We start from the raw sequence: 25,180 nt of genomic DNA, 5'->3' as shown, positions 1-25,180 counted from the left end.
AGGGAGGTTCTCCTCCCCCTCTACTCTGCCCTGGTGAGGCCACATGTGAAGTACTCTGTCCAGTTCTGGGCTCCCTGGTTCAAGAGGGACAGGGAGCTACTGGAGGGAGTCGAGTGGAGGGCTACTAAGATGATTAGGGGGCTGGAGCATCTCTCATATGAAGAAAGGCTGAGAGACTTTAGTCTGGAGAAGAGAAGACAAGACTGAGAGGGGACCTTATCAACGCTTGTAAGTATCTATAGGGCAGGTGTCAAGAGGATGGGGCCAGGCTCTTCTCAGTGGTGCCCAGTGACAGGACAAAGGGCAATGGGCACAAACTGGAGCACAGGAAGTTCCGCCTCAACATCTTTATGTTGAGGGTGACAGAGCACTGGAACAGGCTGCCCAGGGAGGTTGTGGAGTCTCCATCTCTGGAGATAGTCAAAACCGGCTTGGATGCAATCCTGCTGTAGGTGAGCCTGCTTTAGCAGGAGGGTTGGACTGGATGATCTCCAGAGATCCCTTCCAACCCCATTCTGTGATTCTGTGAAAAGTCAATTTGAAGCAACTTGCTCCAGACTGGTTCAGTGTTATTCAAAAGAGTTTGAAGTCATTGGACCCAATGCATTATTAATTCCAGGAAAGTTCTGGAGCTATGAGAAGCATGCTTGAGTTTAGCACTTCAATACTTCATTTTCAGATGCTAAAAGCAAGTATTAATTAGCACTTTCCATGTAATTAATGATACCAGTTTTAGAAAACCAAAAATGCTTAGCCATGAATTTAATTCAAAATGATGCTTGCCAGAAGTGTCATGAGCTTGCATGGAGGGAGCGCAGATGAATTACAGAAGGTACTGTTAATACAAAGTCCAGTCAGGATAGTAAGGATTCCTGAACAGCAGTATCCCAGTGAGAAGGACAAAGCTGTCAATGCTGTCTGAGCACATAAGGTTAATCAGTGTAGCTCTGTTGCTCTCAGTGAGACGATTTCATTTTACTCCAACATATGGCAATGTATTCACAAAGAAAAATTTCACCTAGCCTAGCAGATAAAACAGAATAGATAATATGGTAAGCTGAAGAGAAAGTACAAATCACAGACACTGTTAATTTTAAACTGGTAATAGAAAAGTGAAAAAAGAGGCTACGATGTATGTGAGTTAAATACAGGTGTAAATTGATGACCATTATCTGATGAAAATTGAAAAAAATAGTAAAATATATGCTATACTTTATTAGATGCAGAATACATCGTTTTAGAAATTCAGTTAGATGACTTGTCTCGAAAGTTAGTGGTTTTTAATGAAACGTGTCAACTTTACAAATGCAGAGGGATATTCATGAAACCTAGTCAATTTTGAAAAACTATTTCAAAGGATTTCAAGTCTCATACCTGCCTTTAGGATCATGCCACATGTCTGGTTTCACAGTCACAGTCTGATTTTTTATTCACCCTGTACTTAAGTGTCAAAGCCTAAAAGCAACTGATGACTTGTCTACATTGTCTACTGAAAGCTCAGTGTTGTCAATTAGAAAGTACAGGATTTAAAGCAAAACTCTTCTTTTGATTTACTAGAAATATTACATGTATTGTGGGTAAAATGCTCCAAACAGAAATGCGTTTTTAAAATCTCCCTTCCTGTAACACCATTTGGTTTTCATTTTGCATCTAAGATACTTGAAGCAGTAAGAATTTCACAGATCTGTTCAGGGCTGCAAGGTTGCGGAGCACGTTGTCACTCCTGTGACCTGAGCAATTTGTCAACAGTCACTCTTCTAGGTTGTTTCTATCAGGAGGAGAAGTAGATGACAGAGTTGGAAACTTCTTTTTCTTCTATCCTGTTTGTTTACAAAGAATGTATGCGAATTCTCATTTCTGCCAGATCAAACAACAGGAGACAGTTTTCTTACGTGATGTTCCTGGCTGCTGCTTCTCTTCCTGGTCCAGTCCAAGCAGAACTCCTTGACTTTCTCTCTTCTACATCTCTGTTGGGGTCAGACTACGAGTCTGTCCTGCTGACTGTCCACAGCTTTCCACATCTGACTATGATGCATATTACCTGGGTGCATATTACACCTATACATAGTTCGATCAAAATTCATACATAAACTTTTGTGTATGAAGCCAGCTTATACAGACCCCCTCAGCACCTATGGCTCAACTCCCAGCCACCCTTACATACGTCCTGCATTTTGGACAGTGGCTTATATATGTCAATTTACCATGGGATGAATGGAGCTGTTTCTTACATTACTCCTTATAAAAGAAGAGGATCTGAGCACGTGAAAAGCAGTATTTGATCACTGTTTACTTAATAATGATTGCATTATGACTTAATTCAGTTAGGATTATTTCAATGTCTGTATGGCCCAGGTTTTAGGGCAGCACTTCAGGACTTGCTGAAGTCAGTCCCTCTTCAGAAGTATTTAAGAGTTATTAGGGGTGCTTTCCTGAAGAGTAGCGGGTTGTAAAACAGGAAGGGTGCTTGTTTGCCCATTAACAACATTCCTAAACAATAAACAAGGACTTTGAAAATCCAAATCAAAAACTAAAGATGAAATCCTGGCCTGGTGTAAGGAAAGGGTAACACCACCGTTGAATTCAGTGAGTCCAGATATCCATCCAATGTTTATTAGTGGGTTTCTGCACCCTGGTTTCTCAGTTTCACTTGCCTACAGGCTTCATGCAACTCTTCAGGGAGAGTAAGACAAAGTAGTGACATCTGTACCTCCTTGAGGATGAGCTAGAAGAAGCCATAGTGTTATCCTACTACCTGATGATCAGTTTATTGAGCATGAAGCCAGTCTTCCTACAAATTACCTCGGGCATCGCGAACTGGGGTCCTTTTTGGAGGGACTTGGATCATTTGGTCTGCCTAGTGTCAATCGCTGATGGTAAAAGCAAATGATGGAGGTTACAGAGTGATCTGGGAGTGCTAAGGCTTTTCCATGAGTCAGGAAGGGCCCATGTGCCCCCTTGCAGTGCAGGGTGCACCCTCCCTCATGTAGAGTGTGCTTGGGCTGTGAGGGCACCACTTGGACATAAAAGACCATTCAGGCCAAAGGGCCTGAAGCCTTCTCCTGCATGTTGGTGTAGATGGAGCCAGCGTGTCTCACTGCGACACATGTTCCTGTACTGCAAGCAGTTCTCTATGTTTTATTTCAAGAAAGATGTTAGCTAGTTGGGGGGACTACAAGGAAGAGCAGTGAAAATGATCAGAGGTCTGAAAAATGATACAGATGAGTTAAAACAGGCTTGACGTATTTTGTCCAGATTAAAGATGAGAAGACTGGTCAGGAAGAGGTGCAGTGATAATTTCAAATATGTGAAAGAAAAAAAGAAAGGAAGAGGCTGCAAAGGGGAAGGTGCATGATGGGTGCTGGGTAGAATAACAAAGTACTGGTCTTGAATTTCTGCAGGAAAGATTTAGGATAGAGGATAAGAAAGAAAACTTTAATATGGTAAACATAACGTGGTTCTGTATGAATAAAGATATCCCAGAAACAAATCTATCCTTTTGAAATTTACAAAAAAGAGAGATTTTAAAACATGAGAAATGTCCCACTGGGTCAGGCTAGAGGTGTTGGGTTCTATCTGGTCATACAGTCTGTCTCTGATGGTGCAAACAGCAGATGCTATTTAAGAAGCATGTGATCCCGCCTGCTTTCTGACTTTTGTTCTCTCTGTGCTCTCCCAACATCAATAATCAATTAGGTTAGTGGTGCCAAAGCATGTGCTCTCTCTTGTTCCTTTTAGTGTTTCTTTATGGACCTGTTGTCTTTGGACTTGTCTAGTCCCACATGAACCTGCTGGCTATGTCTGCCTCCTGGGGCAGCTGTTCCAGAAGTCCACCAATACTTTTTTTAATCTCTTTTGAGTTATTCACCTATGGCTTTTGTTGAATGCCCCCTATTTTACATGCTTGAAAAGCTTTTTTCCTAAAACCTAGCAAAGCAGAACCAGAAAGGGGAAAACACTTAGTTACTTTTGCAAGACTTATGTGCATCAGATCTTGCAGAACTGCTTGTGTTTTATGATATAAGGAAGTTTTTGTGAAGAAAAGAAACTATTGTGCTATAACGAGACTATCCTCACAGTATTCACGAAATTGCAATCTCCTCGGCATTTTTGTGTCAGCCTGTCTCCTTAGGCACACCTATGCAATGTATAGGAAAGAAGGAATTTTTCCTGACTTGAATTCACAGCTGTTCGTGGTAAATTCCGCAGCTGTGACTAGAAACTGGATGACCTTGTTAGTAGGACAGCCACAAAGTAGCCACAAAGTTTGGTTTTGATTATAACGTCTGTTTTTCTTCTTCTTGAAGTCTGTTCCTTAAAATTTGATGTGCTCATGTAATTGCAATGTAGTTCACTGCCCTGCTTTACCTCCAGTGAAGGGAGTTTGAGACTTCACAGAGGAGGAGAAGAGAAAGAGAGCGAGACAGACTGACAGACAGACACAGAAGCCCACAGTATGGAAAAATAATAGGTATCACTGATGGGCTTTTCTGTCAGTGTGTATGAGTTACTGAATGCTTAAGCAGAAGTATTACACATTTTTTCTAACCCTTATCCCCCATAAAACTCAACAACTAAAAAGATAACCTGCATGTAGTTTATTAGTGGTCTTACATGCATTCATCTTTTCCTTTTTTTTCTTTTCTACTTTGTTTAGAAAAAAAGTCTGTAACAGAAATACAAATCAGATTCCCTCCAGTGGTGTAGATTTTCATTTCTAAGTAGGCAGATGGAAGAAAAAGATTCATAATTCACTTATATTTGTATGAATCCCAAGATTTTTTGTGAAGTGACTGGTATTTTGGAAAATGTGAACAATTGGGGTAGGCATCTTGTGTTTTTCTGGCATCTGAATTTTTGAAGTGTTGAGCACCCCTTGTCCGAAATGCAGCCCCTTTAAGGTATCTTAAAAGAAACATGATGCAAATTGAGGCCCCTGAAGCCACTTGTCGCTTTTGAAAAACCTGGTTGTTGGTTTTAGTAGTTCTGGACTCTCAAAATTAATACTTTCAGGTCTTGTTTACCACCTCTGGGCGTGAATGGTAGACAGTTACTGAGTGACACCAGTGCCAGCTTTGTGCACATTTCTAAGCAGACATGGCTGGATTGGCTGGGCAAGGCCAGGTGATGCCACTGCCCACCCTTACTGCTGATGCTGGCCTCCTGGCTAGAAAGCATCGTGAGCTTGGTGGGACCAGCAAGAGGACATATGGTTGCCAGCCAAGGCAGAGGGATCCCATGGGCTCTGAGGGGACTCTGGGCTACAGGGATTCTTCACACATCCTGTATTCAAGAGTTACTGAACAAAGTCTGTTAAAAACTTTTGGAAGGAGGGCAGGAATCCAGGTCTCCCCTTCCCAACAGAGCACTGCATGCAGCAATGTTGCGAGCTTTGATTCCTTTTTCTTCTTTTTGGCCCACAACATCAACCCTATTGTCAAGCAGCCTGAATGGCTTCTGAAAGGCAGAGAAAGACCTGCTGCCTTCTGTTCTTTTCAGATCCTTCTGATCTTTTCAGATCAGAAAAATCGTCCAGGCTGCCCTGTGACAGCATCTTGCATGTGAATGACGTTAAACCCAGCCAGGTCATCTTGCCTTATGAAGAGGTCTCCAGAAACAGCTGGAGAGAATTATTTGAAGGCAGCTATCTGAGCTATTTAAGAAATCATGCTGGTGGCTGAACCATTGTCACCATTTCTGAGTACTCCCCTTAGCTGTGCTGGCTATCCCTCTGCTCCCTCATGATCTCCTTTTCATTTCAGTCTGAGATATTTGAAGTTTGGAGGTGGAGGGAATGAGGTGCAGGTTGCCAGGCTCTGTAGAAAAATCCTAGTGCCTCAGACTCAACCCTTGCTGTTGAGCACAAGGCAAAAGAAAGGTGCTGAAGAAATAAGGATTCCCCCTTAGCACATCTGTCCAGCTGTGTCTTAATACATCTTCTGCTGGTGTCATTTTCCAGTCAGAGCCCCTGGCTAAGATGATGTCTGTCTCCTCTGCTGTACCCTGCAAGTTTGCTTGCTTCCCAGTTGGACAATAGACAGCAATGCCTGGCTTAGCATCCTCCTTCCAGAGGCTCTGTATGGTGTTAAAGCAGATGTAGAGAACGAGGACATGTCTGTGAGGTAAAATCTATCCTTTTGATGGAAGGCATTTTTATTTATATAGGGAAGGGAATAACAAACATACTTACTTAATGTTTAAGCACTTGCACTGTACTGGTGTAAGGCATGTCACTGCAGGCCAGCAAAAACGTGCTTCTGTATTTGTTAAAGCAGAGCTGCTTTTGTCCTTCAGTTAGAAAGGTATTTGCCCTTGGGGAGGCATCGTCACTTTTTGTGTTGCTCTCTGTGGGGTAGAGAATGTGAAGGAGGGATGCTTGACCAAAAATACCCTGTTGACCCAGCAGTCTTTTCCCATCTTTGGAGGGACTGAGTGAAGAATATTGTCAAACTCCAGTATATATAAGCGAGCTGCATGAAGCGCAAGTTGTATGTATACATCCTGGGGCTTCTACAGTCTGTTTCCTACTTGAGGCCAAAGGTTCCTCTTGAGCATCCAAGTTCTCGAGTCTCTAGTCAGTGGCACCTTAACAGCCTTCTACTGAGATAAAAACCTATTCAGATCACAGCAGTTGCTTCCTGCCCCTCCTGAACTGTTTGGGAGGGTTGTCTCTTGCTTTGGATAGGTTAAAAAATTGATGTTAGGTGCAGGTACTCATGTAACTGTAGTCACAGAGCAGTGATGGGCAGGATCTACATCTCTGAGCTGAGGTCTTAAGTCAGTCATGTCTTGTGGCTGAATTGTAAGTTTGTCTTTCTAGCATGTCAGATCTGAAGAATATTACCAAAGTTTTGAACCTGGACTTGCAGATCTAGGTATTGTTGTGCATGCCTAAACATCTAGAAAGAAAAAAACCCAGCCTATATTTCCAGAGGTGCTACGTGCTTGGAGCTCCCAAAGAAATCAGTCCACTTACTTTTTTCTTTTAAACTAATTGAGCAGAAGGGTGAAGATGTCCTAGGCGTTAACTGCTTGCAGAGAAATAAAGTACTTCATCCAGATTGTTTCTCTGTTGCATGTGTTGATCTTGGTGAACTTGATAGCATTTTCAGGATGGTGCCGTCTAGTGTTTGAAGTACGTGAGGTGAACTCACAGTGTATATGTGGAAGCAAAAAATGCCAGGGTATAGTAAGGAGGCATTGTTTCAGCCTCATGTATGACATTGTAATTGTATGTTTTTTAATGAACAGACCAGAGTAGTTACACTTAGGAATGTTTATTCACTAAAAAGGAAAAGGGGTGTTAAATCATTGTGTTCTTTGATGAATGGCTTGTACACTGAAGAATAAATTGGACAAACTGGCATAGAGCTCAGTGAACATGAAATCAGCTATTAGAAGAAAGCTTGTGAACAAATTCTGAGCCTGATATGCATCTTTTGATTAATGTCCTATCAATCATCCATAGTGGCTACCTTAGCTAAGTCGTGCTGTAATCATTCATGGTTGCTTACAGGAACACTAGCAGGGACTGTAGAGCTGCAATAACTGAATATTATTACTGATTTCTCCCTGACTCTTGCTGTGAACAATTACTGTTTTCACTACGTTTCTGCCTCCCTTTATTAAAAAGAATACAATGCAAAATGAAAAGAGAGTTCCTCAAAGACCAGTAAAATTCTCCCAGGGTATTCTTAATGATATTCTGTCCTAAATGGGCGAACTATTGTAATGCAGAATTCTTACCAGGAATAATAGTAATGTAATCACATTGAAGCTGTCTTTTTATGGATTGTAGTCAAACAGACAAAATGTATAGTCAGATTAATGAACACAGAATTTCTGTAGAATTATTACTTAAAATGGTTGAAATGATTTTAGCTCTTTTTGTATCACAGTATTTTCAGTTAATGCACTTAACAGCAACAGCAATTAAGACTCCAGACTGTAGATTTGAATTAAATCCACCCTTTTGACATTAGAGGAAGGCTTGATTCTTAAAAGGTACTATGCTTGCACCGCTCACTTTTAAGATCTAATGTTTTAAATTTGTATGGCTCTTTTAAACTGTGGTTGTTTGGTGGGTTTTTTAAGGAAAAAAAAAACATATGAATACATTTTTTTCTTCTCCTGTTTTGTTTTTTTTTTTTTAATTTATTTCTTTTATGATTGTCAATTATTGCAAATATTTACGGGACAATCTCATATTCCCGTGTGTGAAGATTTAGTTCCACACCATTTAGTTCTTGAGTGTGACACAAAGAATTCTTTGGCACTACCCATGAAATAGGTCCTTAGATGGCAGTGTAATTTCCTCCAGAGTCACTGTAGTCTGGGAAATACGGTGAAGTAATGAAGTGATGACAGGTATTAACATGCATAATGGGCTTTAATAGACATTTAATGTTGTTTAACTGGAAGAAGGAGAAGTGCTTTCCCATTGGAATATTTCTACGTTGAAACTCATTGATCACCAATTTCAGAGGGGAAAGGTTAATCCATCAGTTTCTGTAACCAAACGGCACTGATGGAAATTCTTTAGGTGACATTCTGGATGAACTGAGCTTTCCATCTTTGCAAACAAATGAGTGATATGACAAGCATGGTGTTCAGAACACATTTAACCAATTGATTTTCTCTCCTCTTGTAATAAGATCTAGAGACATATGAAAGAGCGTAGCATGAACCAAGATTAAAGGAACTGCTTCATACACGCGAACATAGGGGAACTGCATTATCAATAAAAGTACTATAAAGCATGTAGGCACCCATTCTTTTTCTTTATATAAAGTTTGTTATTGCAATAAATAGCTGTTATTGAACTGCTTGCCTTTTATTTCAGTTTTTCTGAATTTTATTTCAGTCAGCTTTCTGTGGTTTCCTGGTAAATGTTAGGAGAAATGTTATGTTTTGTTATGATATCATTTTTGCACTCTCGAGTAAATCCAGGCCAGCTCTGGATTTAAATCCAGGATTTATCATCCTTTGGGGCACAAAGAAAGATATGAGAGGGAGGGATGGACCTGACTTCAGTTCATGTAAATAAAGGTTTAATCTGTATGGTTCCATTCTGTGATGATCCTCATCTTTTTCCTCCCTCTTCCCTCCTTTTTCTCCCAAATTCAGCCCTGCTCTGAGTTTCACATACCCTCCTACACCGGTATCCCTCCAGCAAATGCATCAGCAAATTATAAGTCGTCAGCAAACCCTAGGTTCAGCCTTTGGACACAGCCCTCCACTCATCCATCCTGCTCCAACTTTTCCTACCCAGAGACCTATCCCTGGCATCCCCAGTGTCCTGAACCCTGTCCAGGTCAGCTCTGGACCTTCTGAGTCCACACAGGTGAGAGGCAACAAAAGAAACCTTTGCACCCCATTTAATTTAAAAACGAAATAAATGAAATAAATGACATTGTCTCGACGGCAATTAATCACCACTGTCACTGAGACCCTCTGATAACAGTTTTCTTGCAGCTGTAGCATTTGCAGTCCCTTTATTATGAATCACGGGAGTGTTTGTGCGGTTCCTGATTGGTGGCATGCTTTTTAGTTCTCATAAATATTTCAGCGTGCTGCAGCAGCTTCTCATTCCAGACTGTCTCTCCTGGATCTTACACAGGAACTTAGTAGAGGTGAGGAGTAAGAAAAAGGGGAAAACCACATCAAAACACTTAACATTGTAAAGATTAGCAGCTTCACCTCTGAATCAGGCTGACTGTAATATACACAGGGTTGTATTCTGCCCTCCTGACACAGGTGTGAGTGACTCAAAATGAGTAACTCGGTCTATGAGCAGCAGAGAAACTCAAAGACAGTGCAGAATTTTCAAGTTTTTTTTTCCTCTGGTTTGTGCAAAATTGGACTTACTGAGTTTGAATTAATCATTTCAATAAACCAAGGTGTATTCTCAAAAGCTGGGGATGTGCGGCAGTGAATCAGGCCCATAATGTGGAGTTTATCACAGTTCATGGTTTGCCTGTTATTAACTAGTGCTGTTTGTTTCCAGATGACCTGGGACAGGTTGTTTATCAGCCTGGGAGCTTTTTATCTCCTGGCTAGCTTTTACAAATGTAGAAGCAGAGCATGCTGCTATAGGAAGCATATTGATTTTTTGTGGGGTCCATGCAAGTTCAGACATCTCTAAAAGATCTCTGGATTCCTACAAGATCCATTTGCAGGTGTAAATAATGGTGTTCAGTCTAGCACAGCAAGAGAAAAACAAGATTCTGGCCTGTTTATGTCAGCAGTAGTTTTGCTGTTGACTTGGGAGAATCCAGGACTTCATCTAGGATTTTCTGGCTGAGTCCCACAGTAGTATTTAGTTTTTCTTCCTATCCACCATTATAATGGTAAAGGCAGTAAAAGAGCTAAGATCTTGTGTGCAGATGTTGAATGCAAAACTTTTCCTCCAAGTGTGAAAAAAAAAAACAACCTTCCTCCTGCGTTTATTTGAATGGGCGCACAGTGAATTTGCTTTTCAAAGTTGCCTTCTGAAGTCGTCATTATGTGGAGAATCAAGTTCTTCCTACCCCTCCCTGGCCTGACAAAAACAGCATTGGTTTGTAGTGAGGAATTACATCAAATGCCCTCCTTCCTGTTCCCTCCCTGCTGCATTACAAGGTTGAGTGATGCAGCTCTTCCACAAGTTAATGCTATGTAATTGAAGCACAATATAATTGCATATCCAATATAATTAACAGTGTTGCTTCTTCAAATAAAGTTGCTGAGCAGATGCTGTGTATTTTTGTTTGGAGCTACATGTTTATCATAGTCTAATTTTGTCTTCTTTTGGGGGAAAAAAAAATCCTGTGTGCAGCAGAATAAACCCACAAGCGAATCTGCAGTGAGCAGCACTGGAGATCCCATGCACAACAAGCGTTCCAAGATAAAGCCCGATGAGGACCTCCCCAGCCCGGGAGCGGGAAGCGTGCAGGTATGGCGGTCAGGTTACAGTCATAAGCCTTTCATCTCGCTGCCGGAGGGAAAATGCACCTTGCCTATAGCACATGGTTTTGGGCTCCCTGCACTCGTACAGCTCTTCATCTCGTGCACACACGGGCAGCCTCAGCTCACGGTAGCAAGGGTTGAATTTGAGCAGTGGGGGACTGCTGGGGTACAAGTTCTGTTGCAGGAGGAGGCTGATGGAGAGGCGCCTCTGCTCAGTCAGAGAGTGCTCAACCCGCTGTTCGTCATGGAAAAGCGAACAAGAGACATTCAGGTCTTTCTTGAGGACATGTTTTCTGTTCAGTAAAAATACTTGGGCCACCTTGACTTTTACCAGGCCTTGGAACTGTACTGCATTGAGGCCTCGGTGTTGGCTCTGGTCTCGCTTGCTATACTTTCTGTACCGGTTAATGCCACTGGTTTTAATAGAGCAACTCCTGATTTACAATGACTCAGAAGAGATGAGAATCAGAGCCTTGATCTTGTGAGTGAATCCATGAAAACAAAGCAGAGTTCTGTCTAAATCCTTCAGCAAGTTTGAAATGAAAAAATAGCATGGGTGCATCATCTGAACCAAATGTTTGCGCTAACATCTCACACTTGCCCTCAGCAAGTAATAAGCTGGGGACAATGAGGCACCTTGAAGAGCTCAAGGTGGAAAGTAAAAAAACAAAATTAAATACTCTCTTTCCCTTCTCACCCCTTTCATGCACGCTTGATGGGCAAGAACAGGCTAACAAGTAGCCTGAAAATTACCAGTATGCTCTTGGAAAGGTTTTAGTGTGCAAAACTGTCACTGGATTACCAGTGAAAACACATTTTGGATTACTGGTGATCCGATTTATGTCTCACCCTAGTACTAAAGCCAAATTCCAGTTAATTCAACTATATTGAGTAGCGTCTTTTTCGCAGTGGAATAATAAGGGGTAAGTGTACAAATAACAAGCTGCTTAAATATAGGCAGCTTGTTTGAAACATAAAAGAGATTTTTTTTTTTTTAGAAATTCTCTGCAGTGAGTACTCCTGGGGAGGAAAAGTTTATTTTACACATGTAGTCTGCAAATGGCTTCTGGCTCACCAGGCATGTTTTGGGCTTCTGTATTTTTTAGAATGGAGTAACACAGTGAACTGACAGTAAAATAATCCCTCCCACAGACTTCCATCATCTTTCTTTTAATGTTGAAGTAATTTGCTTTTCTTTCTCAGTTTCAGAATTTCCTCTCTCCTCTCCTCACCCCTGTGGTTTTTTTTCCCCTCTCTCCAGGAACAGCCAGAAGGAATGACCCTGGTAAAAGAGGAAGGGGACAAAGATGAAAGCAAACAAGAGCCTGAAGTGGTCTATGAGACAAACTGCCACTGGGAAGGCTGTTCCCGGGAGTTTGACACGCAGGAACAGCTAGTGCATGTAAGTTAATGGTATTCAGGAACTGGGTTTGAAAACTATGTGACCTATTTCATGGGGGTCAGGTTCTCTGACCCTGTGCTGAGTCAAGTTTCTTAGCTAACAGTGCTGCAAACTGGAGAGGGGTTTATGAGTTTCTGAGAATAAAGAAAACTCGGAGCCACAGTGCTTGACCTGTTCAGTCAGCTAAAGCTTAGTGTAAAATTCAATAAAGTCTTCAATAGAGATTGTAATGGCTCTGATCCTGTAAGCCAGCAGATGCTATTTTGGGTTAGAGACTTTGATAGTTATTGAGTAATAGTAAGCGGGACATGAATTATTATTAACCTTTAGCCAAGTTTGATTTTTTTCTCCCCAAAGGGACTGTAACAGTAGAAATGGGTGGGGGAATTCTTCCCCTTCCCTGAGGGGGGATTCGGTATCAATTGACTGTTCTGTGTAAACTGAAGGGAGTTATTTGGCTAAATACGTGGAGACTTGAGTTCTTTCAGTCTTTTTTAGCAAAAACAAACTATATGGTCTTTTTTATGCTACACCAAATATTAGTCGTATCTGCCTTGTTTTTCCTTCCTCTCTGCCACCTCTCCAAAATAAATGATTTTTACTGTCTTGTAGTATTGTAAGCTAGAACATGAACAATCAAAATCTAGAATATAACCTGGCAAGTACAATCCCCCTCACATTTCCAACCTCTTTAACTAGCAGCAGCTCTCTTAATTACTGGCACCATAGAAAATATCAAATGCTTGGAAAAAAAGGAATTCCTAGTACAGATTAGTTAGGAACATCTTCAGCAAATGATCAGTGTGTCAGAATTGTATTTATTGTAGATAACTGTTAATACTTTCCTGAAGATCATGCAAAATCTATTGCAAAATGTGGCCAGTACCACTGAAATAGCTTGTTGAAAATGTACTTTTCCACTCAAAATAAATAAAAAAAAACCCACCATATGTTTCCACACACTATGCAAAATGGTAAACCGATGCTGCAAAGCTGACTTAGTAAAGCAATACCCGCTTCCACTTGCTGGAGTGAGAACCTCTTGGTGTTGCAGTTATTCATCAAGATATATTTTCAGTTTCTTGTTATTATTAGGTAGTAATAGTGACAGTTGCGATGATAATGATAAATGAAAGACTATCAAAAACTACAATAATGGCAAAAATGTTAATTTATTAAAGAATCCTTTTGGACGCATTTTACACAAATAATTCCTTAACATTTTAATACGCCAAAATGAAATGTGAGGAGAGATTCTTTTGGCGTCACAATATATTTTCGGGAAGAAAGGCCATACAGATAGCTGCTGCAAAGGCTTGGACGCATTTAAAAGATCAAGTGTCGGTCTTGCGATTGATTCCATGCAGATGGACCAATTGACATCATCTGGGGCTCTGCACAGGCACAGTCTTTATATCTGCTAATAATTGTAAAGCTGAAGCTTTGTAATGCCAGGCAAACCTTTTTCAATGTTCAGAAGTAATCCCAGTGATTATGATAAATAATTTACACCAAAATATATGAAATAAAAGAGAAATTCAGAATAAAGCTGCCTGTGGTAATGAAGAAAAGGAAGATGATTTTTTTGATGTTTCAGGTGTAAAATTGAACTGCATTCCACTGTGCCTGTTAGCTAATAGCTAATGTTCTGTAGTTTAAGGTGAATTCAATTGACAGTGTGATATTTTGATGGTTTTGGGGTTTTTTTAAATGCATTTGTTGTTTCTGGTGTGATTTTTAGTGAATCTGAGTGTGTTATAAGGGTCAGCAGCAGGATTCCTCTGAAAAAAGTGTATTTTGTTTCAGCACAATGGCAGCATCTGAAATGGGTTTCTCTGGACATAAAAAAGGGATATAAAAAATGTGTCTACGCTACAAGGAGTTCTTTTTGGCAGGGCTCAGGCTTCAGATATGTTATGATGGCATTTAAGATTACGAGGTAGAAGTCCTGACTTGATACCCTGAAGGCAATAAAATCATCACTGCAACCATGGCATTCAAGTAGCACAAATCACGCTGTAAGAGTCAGTGTGACTCAGTGATGGGGCCCTGGGTTCTGATTTCTTTTGCTGCCCTGACAGAGCCCTGCTGTGGGGACTTGAGCGAGTTATTTCTGTCCAGAATTGCAAAGGGCTTTAGACATCTAACTCTGTTTGAAAGTCTGGCCCTTCAGCCCAGTCTGTCCGTCCCACACTATATCTGCCCTTGATTGCCGCAGCCCTCTGAGATACGCTTGCAGCAACTTGGGAAATGAAGTCCGGGTTTCGGTAGGGCTTCACAAGAGGGCAGCCCTAGGTTTGCTCAGGTGTGTGTGACTCTGGCAGAAAGCTTGCAGTCCCCGAGCAGCAGTTCAGTCCTTCAAAATCTCGCCGCTGATGTGGCTCACGTGTGCCTCCTACCCAAATACTGGTGGGTGAATCCAAGTAGATACAAACAGCCATAACTGTGCTTACCTCAGTGTCTTTGCTCTGGGTGAGTTCCTGACTTGGCGTGTGCATGTGCGCACCTGAACCAGGCACGGACAGAGTATGTGTCTCGGTAGCATGACTACATACTGTACACGGTAATACTCACACTGCAGTAGTGGCTGGAGGCCTTGTCAAGCCCAGAGTCCATGGTGCTAGACGCTGCTCAAACGCAAGAGAAGGAATGACCCTGATATGGACACGAGGTCTTCACCCCACAGCTCTGGGGCCATGTACATCGGGCTGCTCGATGTTGCGTGGAGATACCTCAGCTAGCTTGTGTACAGGTAGGACTGTAGCTAGGATCACACTGTTAACCTTCAGATCGTGCAGCAGAGCTCTGCCACGTTGCCTCTCCTGGCTGCACACGCTGCCACTCTGCAGGTGATTCCTAACCCACTGGCAGACTCAGCAGAGCCTCAGTTGCTCCAGCCAAGCTTGAAGGGGATTTTGAGGTAAGATGCTGGACTGCCATCTGGGACACCAAAAGTATAGATAACCATCCTGTTTTGTTGCATGTACTGTGGGATAGTAATTGTCAAGGCAGGGGCAACTGGCATAGATAAAGGCAATAAAGGCTTAAATTGCCCTAGCAAGACTCGTCCAGAAAACGCCTGCTGGCTTCCCTGTATTCCCTGACACTCAGAAAGAATCATTAGGATGAACAGAGAGCTACAGTGGTGTGTTTGGAAGTTGGGTTGGTGTGATACAGCACTGCACCTGTGATACTACCTCATATTGTGTACACACACCTAATTGTCCATACTGTGGGTAGTCAGGTGAGCTGCATATTGAAACTAAGGGGTGAGCTATATAGACCGTCACAAAGGATTGCAAGAAACCTGTTCCCTGTCACCCACTTCATTGAATATGTGGTGTGTAGCATATATTCAGTAGAAGGGAAAATGCATTTGTATATTTGACTTGGAAGTATTTAGAGTATTCTTTCATCTGTACAACTCTCTAAACCAGTTCCGTGGGCTTTGGAAATTCAGCTGGGAAGAGGAAATTTGTAAAATGCAGTGTTTCAGAAAAAAAAAGACCTAAAAAGTACATCCTGATAAGGCTGAATTTTCAGGTTCTATGCAGGCTAGCAGTAAGTCTTTTAATGAATGTGAGGGTTTTTTTTTTCCAGGGGAATAAAGTGACTGTTTATGGCCATACATAATAGTAAGATATCAGACCCAAAACACAGATGGCACAGAACAGACTGTTATCCAAGCCTTGCATCCCAAAGCACTGGAATTTTGGAAGAACTGCAGCATTTAGGGAAAAGATGGGAGTAGGTTTCTAGCTGTTTGTTTTATTTCCTAAACAGTTAGGTACCTCGGTGTGAATTCTAGTCACGCCAGGTTGAGCAGAGCTCAGGAGAGCTTTTCCACAATACACAATGCTCACAGTTGACATTATAGAGGTCATTACTCCCATTGTGTATAGGGTGTATACACAAGCACGTATGCATGTGTTATGAAAGAGGTAAATATGAATTTGTGTACATTCTGGTCTTTCTGTCACATGAGGATAGCTTTATTTTTGGGAATGAAAACAACTGTAGGTGAATCAGATTCTAGCAATAGCAGCATTACAAAGTGATGTGTGATACAGTGTGTATGAAATGGTAGCATAATCTGTGTCTGAGTATGTGGTATAGCTTTAGACCAGAAATTGCAATGTTGGGCACCATAGTCAGCATTTGATGGCATTTTTCTTCATTACTTTTGCATTATGTAGCAAAGTCCTGCTGTTCTTAGTGCAAAATGTGGGCACTAGTGAAAGTGTGCTTAGGCCCCAAGAGGCAATGTTTTCTGACTGAATTTATGAACAGAACCTGAGCTGCTATGAATAAATAACTGAAAAGCTACATAAAAGAATCATTATTGACTCACCCAGGAGGGTTTGACACTGAAATGATTTTGGTGTGGGAACTCTTTATTTTCAAGCAATGTGTGCCGCTTAGAATTCAGCATGGTTAAATTTTCATGATACATACACCAAAAGGCAAGGTGTTAAACCATTCAGACGCTCTGCCTTATTTATAGCACCTATCCATCCTTCCCCCCCCCCCCCCCCCCCCTTACAGTTAATAGAAAGATTCATGATTCTTCATGGTTGTCTATCTAGCGTCTGACAGGACCGACTGCCCTGCTAAAGCAAGTCACTATCTATAATTGATATCCTTCTATGGAATAGGGTACTGGCTGCAATTGAAGGGTTTTGCTGAAAGCTCTTAAATCCTGACAAGTTCTGCCCTTGTTCTGGTTCAGTCGCTGAGCTGCACTGCTGGGATCCCAGGGTTATTTAAGTTGGTGCAAAAGGGGTGCGTGTTGCACATTAGCAAATCACAAAGTTGGAGAGCCGCGTTAGAGCCGCCACTGCGTTCACTTGCCAGGTAGTCTTATTTACAGTGCCTTGCACTCCTGAAAAGATTACTTACATTACTGTTTGAACATGTGTATTATAGGTTTCTTTCTTTTCCTTCTTCTTAAAAAAAAAATCATATTTATTTTAAAGCCTCAGTTTGCTGCTGGGGTCTTTATCGTTCAGCTGTTTAATTAATTTCTCTGCCCAGCGAGATATTATAATTGGGCTTAGCTGAGCTCAAGTTTGTTTTAAATATGTGATAAATGCACTTGAGCACCCAGAAGCTAATAAGATACTGTATATTTTTATAAATCTGCTTTTTGTTGCAGTTTGTCTTTTTTTTTTCCTCCAGAAATCAGTTTAAGAATAAAATATTGCAGAAGGGTTAGACATTAAAGATAAAAGTTTGTTTAAGAAAATCACCCTTCAAGGAAATGACTGAAGTTATTGTTAAATATTAATACAATGGCAATCAGAAAAACACAGTGCTGCCTATTTCTCATCCCCCTTGCTGTGTAGCCTTGATGATAATTATTTTTTATTCAAAAACACACTTGAAGAGCTGTAGAGCTATTTTTTGTTAGTATTTTCTCCTTAATTGTACAGCAATAAAATTCTCTCATTGTTGTTACATTTGATTAGATGAGATCAAAAAGCCCTAAACTGACAGCAATGGCTTACATTCAGGATTTCATTTGCTGGGATCTTCCTGCCTATTTGCAAAGCCCTGGTGACTGGAGCACTCCCCTGGCAGTCCCCGGGGCAGCTGCTGCAATGCTCCACCAGGCTCCCTTATCTCACCAGAGGAAAGTTTCTTGTGCTTCTCGGGTACCCACATGTTCCCAAGGTAATCGAGGTGCTCTGAGGATGCCCAGAAGAACCATTATGTGGAGTTCCCTGACTTGAGTTTCTTCATGTTTTTGCCCTCCGCTCCTACAGAAAAGGGTGGGTTCAGCTCTGACCGACAGAAGGTGGCCGGCAATCCATGGAGACTTACATAAAACCTGGGCTGTGCCCACAGCCTGCCTCGACTCAAGTTTTGCAGCATCTGTCATGATATGAGGTGTCATAATCAATGATGTGCACTTCAAAACGCTTAAGAACGTGTCTGATCCGAAGGTGAGGAGCATGCCACTCTCTGAAGGACTAGACCTCTTTGGAGTGGGTCATTTTTGTATGCCAGAAATAGGGACACTCAGTACTCTTGAAAGTCTCACTCCCTCTGCTACCACACTGCCTTTGGCCTGGGGCTTCTTCCTCAGCTCCTCTCCTGTATGAGAGGAGTAAGTAAGGACTGGAGAGAGCATACCTCTCTTCTCTAAAAACAATCCAACTGCCATAGAAGAATAAGCCAGATCAGAGCAGTTCCCCTGAGTAATAGCTGCAGTGGCAGAGCTGTAAATGACCCCGAGTCACGTATTGCTCACCACTTGCAGGAGAAACTGCCCCATGAGCAAATAGCCCCAAGCTGCCAAAGCAAACAGGGTGCTGCTACACGCAGCTGCCCCAAAAGGCAGATTATCCTTCATGCATTGGCAATTTCTTTTCTCTGGGCATTGGAGGTGTGCTTGCAAACTAGTCGTGATGCAGGTGAAGTCCCAGCTATGTGAAGCAAGTCCCTTCACAGTCGGAAAAGGATGTAATTACACATCCCGATTTGCATGCATCTTCAAATACGTGCAGGGATTTATTTAATTTTTGATTCTTTGCAGAGGCAGTTTTCAGTGCATTTTCATTATAGTTTTATTTGGCCATAGCACAGTAACACAGAGAGGCTTCAGCCCGTTCGCAGGCTCATTGTGCGTGGCAGTGACAGCTACTGCCCTGAAAGGTTCAGAAATGTTTCCTTTAAATTGAAAAGAGTGAGGAACAGATAAGAACATGAAATCCATTATAGTAATCATTTTTTTCCTGACAAAAGGAGAATTTTTTATGTACAACAGCAAAGGGGGTTTTGTTGGTGGTTTTATTCTATTTTGTCTTATTTTATTTTTTACTCGCTGGAGTCTGGACCCTAATCCGTGTTTGGAGAAGCAAAGTTGTGGACAAAAGGAATCGTTCTTCAGTTGAGATAAGCCCAGGGCTTGGGCTGAAGGTTGGGACAACATGGAGAAGTCAGGGAGTTGTTTCAGAGGCAAACAAGTGCCATGGAAAGGTTTTTTCCAGTTTGTGCATCCTCTCAGTGTATTTGGCCTTTGTAGCTGTGAGGGAACAAGGGGGAGGAGAGAGAGGGTGGAGAGATTATAGCAAATAATCATGAGAAACATCTGACCAGAAGTTTTTAAATTCTGAAATCTCTTCCTCACTGCCTTTTTAAAGGCTGAGTTGAGACACCACCTTAATGTGCTGGATTATAGGCTGCTGAAGCCATAGTTTTGAACTGTGCCAGAATGGTAGCATTGCTTATAGGCCAGCAATTCATTACATGGCACAGGGAAGCTAGTAAGCAGATCTGTGCCCCTAAGTGCGTGGTCCTTCTCTCTTGGTTTCCATATGCGTAGCTAACACAGTCTTGTTTAAATGAAGCAAGTCTTTAACCTGCCATCAAAGGTAGCCATGTAAGTGCTGTCGGGTTTTAAGGTTAAGTAACCGCAGAGGGACCTCACTGCTTTTCTGTAGCCTCAGTAGCCCTCAGGGTCTGGCATGGCCCCTGTTTGCCTTCCCTGCACATCCGTGCTCCATGCCAGCCACGGTGATGCCCTCTGCCTTCCAGCAGTGTTAAAAGTCAGCACTGCTGCCTGGTGAAGAGTTCTTACTCACTCTGGGCTTGACCCAAAGGCCAGTTCTGCTTTGGCTCCAGTCCTCTTAAGCACTCCACTACACAAGCACATTGGCAGTTCCCCTACCTAGAATCTGGCTTTTGATGAATCACAGAGGAGAAGGGAAAAAAAAAAATAAAGTGGGGATTTCTTTTTTTGATAGAGAAAGGTTTACAAAAAAATAAATCCACCCTAATCTGTGAAGTATTAAGAGGGGATTTAGAGAGAGAAATGTAATCATTTTTTTATTTTAATTCCTCTGTAATTAGGATTTCTTTCACAGCATTAGGAAAACTTGTTGTTAGTCTGCTGCTGCTAGGGCTACTGTGCATATGAGTTGCCAAAGTCATTGTCTTTGAATTGGTGTCCCTGAAAGGGGTTGCTATACTATGACACATCATTTAAATAGCACTTCTTTATCGCTGTTGTGAGTAGGCATGAACACTGCTCCTCCTATGCCCTGAGAAGTTACTCTAGCCATTGAGATTGAAATCGTAACAAGTGGGCACTTGTGTGCAAAGGGCTGATGCATTGCAGGGAGTGGGGCTTGGCCTCTGTCCGTGCTTTTAATCACAAAGCACAATTTAGGTGGTTTGTGGATGTACTTACTTATCTGAAGTGTTTATTTTGCCTGAGAGTTCAGCTACTGAACTCTTCCAGGTTAGTGGTGTTTTGGGGAGAAGTGTGGGATACGAAGCTGCCAGCCAAGCCCCAGGGAAGCCCACACTCAGTGAGTGACGAATGCATAGGCAAGAGTAAAGCTGCAAACTGAGTTGGCTCTGCAGCTCCTGACTCTTGTTGGCATATCTGACTCTTGTTGGCATATCATGGAGAAGAGAGAAAAGGGAAGTCCCTGCCTGGATTTTTTTGCTGCTTCTGAGCTGCAAGGAAGGTTAGGCTTGGCATTGACTCCAGGCACCTTTCAGTCCTGGCCAACAGGCCAGAACGAAGCAGATTTGCCTGGACAGAGCTGTGGTTTCTGTGCAGCTTTTTCCTGCCTTGCTCCTGCTGACTAAGTGATTTGCTGTTATGTAGCCTGGGTTGTTATGGTGAACTGGTAGAAGATCTACCTCAAACTTGCTGGAGTCCCCTGTTTGGGGTGATGTATGTCTGCACTGCTTTTGTCATCTCCTGAAGAATAGGATTTTATCCATAGTGCAGCCCATCTTCCTATCTCTGTCACAAGTGCCATGGTCTCCCTCATAGCCGCCCATATTCTACCCAAAAAGTTTGCCCATAGAAACCCAATGCCTGGACAAATAGAAACCTGGGAATGCTGGCCCAGCTATTGCATGTGGAAGTGGTTTTTCTCAGAAGTGGCAGATCAGCTTGTACAAATGGAGATGGGGACAGGCAAGCTAAACATAGGTGTGAGTGCAGCTTCTCTCATTTGGTTTTGAGGGGGCTGGACTGCATGAATTCATTTTTTGCAGTCTCTTTTGTTTGTGTAACCTCTTAATAGAAAGGGGAAGAAAAAAAGCAGATGAGCCTTTTATCATGGTGAAACAAATTCAGTGTTTTCCAGTGGTTAAACTTTTGTGTGAGCGTGACTTTTCTTCAAGGTGTTGGGTACCTAATCTATAAAATGAATGGGTGGTGGTTTTGTCAGGAATGGGTCCTCTGGTGGCTTGCACTGTAGGTATGAGGTCTGCGTATACCATTCTTACGTGTATCGCAGGGCTGAGATGCTGCAGTTCTCCGTGAGATAAAGTAGTCAAGCTGAAAATGAAACAAAGCTCTAACTGTATCCCTCCTTGTGTTTAGCAGAGATAAACTACAGTGGAGTCTCAGTGCTGCTCCATTTGGCTTCTGGCAGCAGCTTTAATTGGTAAAATGCAGATTTTTTTTTTGATCAAGAGAGGATTATTCTTGTTATCAGTCTGGAGCATCTTATTTCAAGATGAAAAGGCTTCGCTGAATTACAGATGCCAACATTTTTACAAAGCACTTTGGCGATTGACATCTCAAAGAGAAAGTATGATTTATTAGCCTATAATGGCTAACACTGAGCACTGGGCTAGGTCCCACTGATTTGTGAAATTGCTTAATATGAATTGCCTTTTTGTGTAATTCAAGGCCCAGGTTTTTCAAAAAACTTAGAATGTAAAGTGTATGAAACATTACATACCTGGAAAAGGAGAAGGGTAATGGGGCTGTGTAGCTAAAAAGAAAAAAAAAAAGGAAGAAAGGGAGAGAGAAAGAAAGAGGAGGAGAAAGGAAAAAAGAGAGACAGAAAGAAAAGAAAGAAAAAGAAAGACCTTCTTCTAAATCCATCTTAGTAGTGCTTTTTTACAGTAGTTTGGTTGATATGTTGGCAGGGTAAAGATTAATAGCAAGCCTTGTCGCTATCAGTACCTGCTTGTCGATTCTTTGTAACAGGGCTGTCTGTTCAGCATGGAAATTATTGATTAAATAAAAATTGCTATTAGATTGTGATGTGATCCATAATCACAAACAATGGTGGACATTCCTCTTTCAGATCCCAAGCCATGCATCAAGTTTTTCCTTGCAGTAATTTATATTGTGCTGACACTCGCACCCATTAGGCTTTTATCCTCTCCTACATGTGTCAAGAAAGCACTAAAAGAAAGAACAGCAGCAGCACAGCAGCAGGTAGGCACTGGCTAAATTTTCAGAAAGAAGCACAACACAGCTAAGTCTGTCCTTTGCTTCTAGTTAGCACCTTACCTCAGCAGTGATTTCTGCCAGATAAGGGCAACACCCCTTGAATTCAGGGATCTTTTTCAGACTGTTTTCAGTGAGGGCAAGAGCTCGCTCTACAAGTATTCATACTGGAAATGCTCGCTGTCCTTTTTTCCTTCTGTTATTCCCTTGGCACTGGTTTTATTTATGATCCTTGTTTAAGGTAGGCCTTCCATGTTAGGACAGTGTGAAAAGAGGATGCATCCAGGGAAATCCAGTATGGTTTGGGGCGTGTGTGTGCATTTAGCATTATGGAGTGTGAAGGACAATGGCTTTCTTGGGGTTTTTTAGCTCTGATGCTTCCTAATTTGAGGAATCCAGGGCTGGAGCACTTCAGTTAAGGCTCCATCGCTTTGGGCTGCCTTAATTAAAAAGATAGTATCTTGCTCTTCACAGCACATGTGAGCACGGTACCAACTTTCTTCCTCCTGTGAGAGCCTTTGTCTAAAACTAGAGGAAACTTAGTCAAAATGGTTTTGAGAGTTTGGCCACTTATAGGAATTATGCCCACGCAGCTTCCCTGTCCCTTTGTCTCAGAAGACCTCAAGCAATATATGTATGTCAAAACTGATCAAGCCCACCTGGCCTGGCTGCTGGGGAGAGGCATCCCTGTAGCTCTGGACTGTGCGTTGTGAATTGTTTTGCCAAATACCAGCGGTAGGTAGGATTACTACAAGAGTTTTGTACCTCTATACAAGAGCTGAGAATACAGAAGCTTAATACGCTATGGGTATGCAGTGATTTTTTTTTTTTTTTTTTTGTTAGTGTAATTTTACTTAAAGTTAGTAAAATAAAGGCTTTATCCTTTAAACTGTTATCAGTGCTAATTATCATAGGATTTATGTTTCTGTATTTCACTACTGTTAGGATAGCTTTTGCATATCTTTCTTGTGACTAAACTATTTCTAGTATTACCACAGATAACCAAGAAAACCCTACCTGCAGTATTTGACCATTTGCCACATTACACTCAGCTTAAGGAGTATTTAACAGTGAGCTTATCTTGCTTCATTATGTAGGGCAAATAAGAAGTTTTCATGCTTGGCCGCTGTCATTTAAATCAGGACACCACTTCATTTTGCAAAGCCGGAGCATGTGCCTTGCACACCTCCCTCCAGTGCAGCCACTTTCTCTGCCTGGATCAGAGCCGAGGGATTCCCAGCCAGGAAATTAATTGCCAAGGGGATTCCGACGCTTACGGTTAGTAAAAAAAGCCTGAACAAAGGGCTGTATTTTATATCACATTCTGGAGGTGCCAGGCTCCAGCTCTGATAGTTTTTGGATGAGGGAGAGTTACAGAGGTACAGGACTGCCCTTTGGTTTGCTCCCACAGACTTCTGAGGTTGACTGCCAGCATAGGTCTGTCCCATTCAAATAGTGCCATGATGGTGTATAGGAGAGGAGATGAGTCTCTGAGATTAACCAGGTGATTTAGGATTGATTTTTAGTTACCTGTAAGGTCACAGCAAGTCAATTAAAGTTAGTGCATGGAATGCAGGACAGAAAAAGAGTTGGCCTTGGCTCTTTTCTAAGTGTGTTGGGTGATACCCTCATGTTCTACTAAGAGATCCCACATAGTTTTCATTCATTCCAACAGCCGAAATGTATGCCTGTAGTCTAGCTACAATGCAAGACTGTCTATGGTAAATACAAGAGAATAGAAAATGTTAGGCCGTGGCGAGAAATAGAATAAAGAAGGTATCTCTGCTGCAGCTCCCTGAAGCATCAAGGGCAACTGACTTCTTAACGTGTGACAGAGACCTTTACTAACACTGATGTTGCTAGGATGTGACAGGGACAACCAAGCCTGGCATGGCTGTGAAAAGTAAAATCTAAGCGGATGTCCAGGGGAAAAAAGCTGAGGGAGGTCTCAAAGGAGCAATAAACTGTTGCACGTGCTGAAGCTTGTTAGAAATGTTTCTTAGAGATGTTAGGAAGGAAGTGCCCCAGATACTTCCTCCAGTTCAGTGGTGATGTCATGACTTTAACACACTGCTGCTTCTGTCACCCACTGACATTGGATTCATTCTACCAAGATCTCCTCTGTGATGAAACAAACGTTAAAACATGCATCGCCTAGTAAAGATTTTGGTAATGCTTATCACTGCCGTCATTTTTCTTTGTAGTTTCTGTGAAAAGTGGTGTGTATTTTTTAAGTCACTGCATTCCCAGCTTTCTGAGGGTGTTTTGTGCATTTCATTGCAAGAAGTGCATCAGGCATTGTCTCCTAATCTGAACTGCAGCTTTCGTAGATTATGTGTAAGGAAATACTAAGTGCATTTATTGAGAAAACCCTGCTATTGAACAGTCTCTTCCTGTAGATGAAGCATTGATATTTTTATCATACAGGCTATTTGAATATGTCCATGTGGTAAGCATAGGGCTGTCTTTAAAAAAATAAAAAAGACTTAGTGGTTGATTTACACAGGAAGATCCTGCTGAGGAACATCTTTTCTTTCATTTTAAGTGGATCAGTGTTAGCTGTGCTGTAATCATTAACAAAGTACTAAAAGCAGAAGAAAGTGTTTGGTCCAAGGTTGAAC

The 25,180-nt window shown here is 41.8% G+C and overlaps 1 protein-coding gene across 2 annotated transcripts in view; it reads left to right on the top strand.

The window, feature by feature from the left end:
- Window positions 1–25,180, top strand: part of GLI3 (GLI family zinc finger 3) — a 194,202-nt gene that overhangs the window by 146,065 nt on the left and 22,957 nt on the right. Inside the window, exons 7-9 of one of the 2 annotated variants that reach the window (XM_086467654.1) lie at window positions 9,127–9,343; window positions 10,820–10,933; window positions 12,209–12,349. In XM_086467654.1, coding sequence (XP_086323780.1) covers window positions 9,127–9,343; window positions 10,820–10,933; window positions 12,209–12,349 — 472 coding nt within the window. Of the gene's footprint in view, window positions 1–9,126; window positions 9,344–10,816; window positions 10,934–12,208; window positions 12,350–25,180 lie in introns of both variants that reach the window. The other variant, XM_086467653.1, reaches the window with a different exon arrangement.

This window comes from Leptosomus discolor, chromosome 7, assembly GCF_034619465.1.
Source record: "Leptosomus discolor isolate bLepDis1 chromosome 7, bLepDis1.hap2, whole genome shotgun sequence".
Taxonomy (NCBI): Eukaryota; Metazoa; Chordata; class Aves; order Leptosomiformes; family Leptosomidae; genus Leptosomus; species Leptosomus discolor.
The sequence above is the reverse complement of the archived record's forward strand: the minus strand, read 5'-3'. Positions and strand labels throughout refer to the sequence as shown.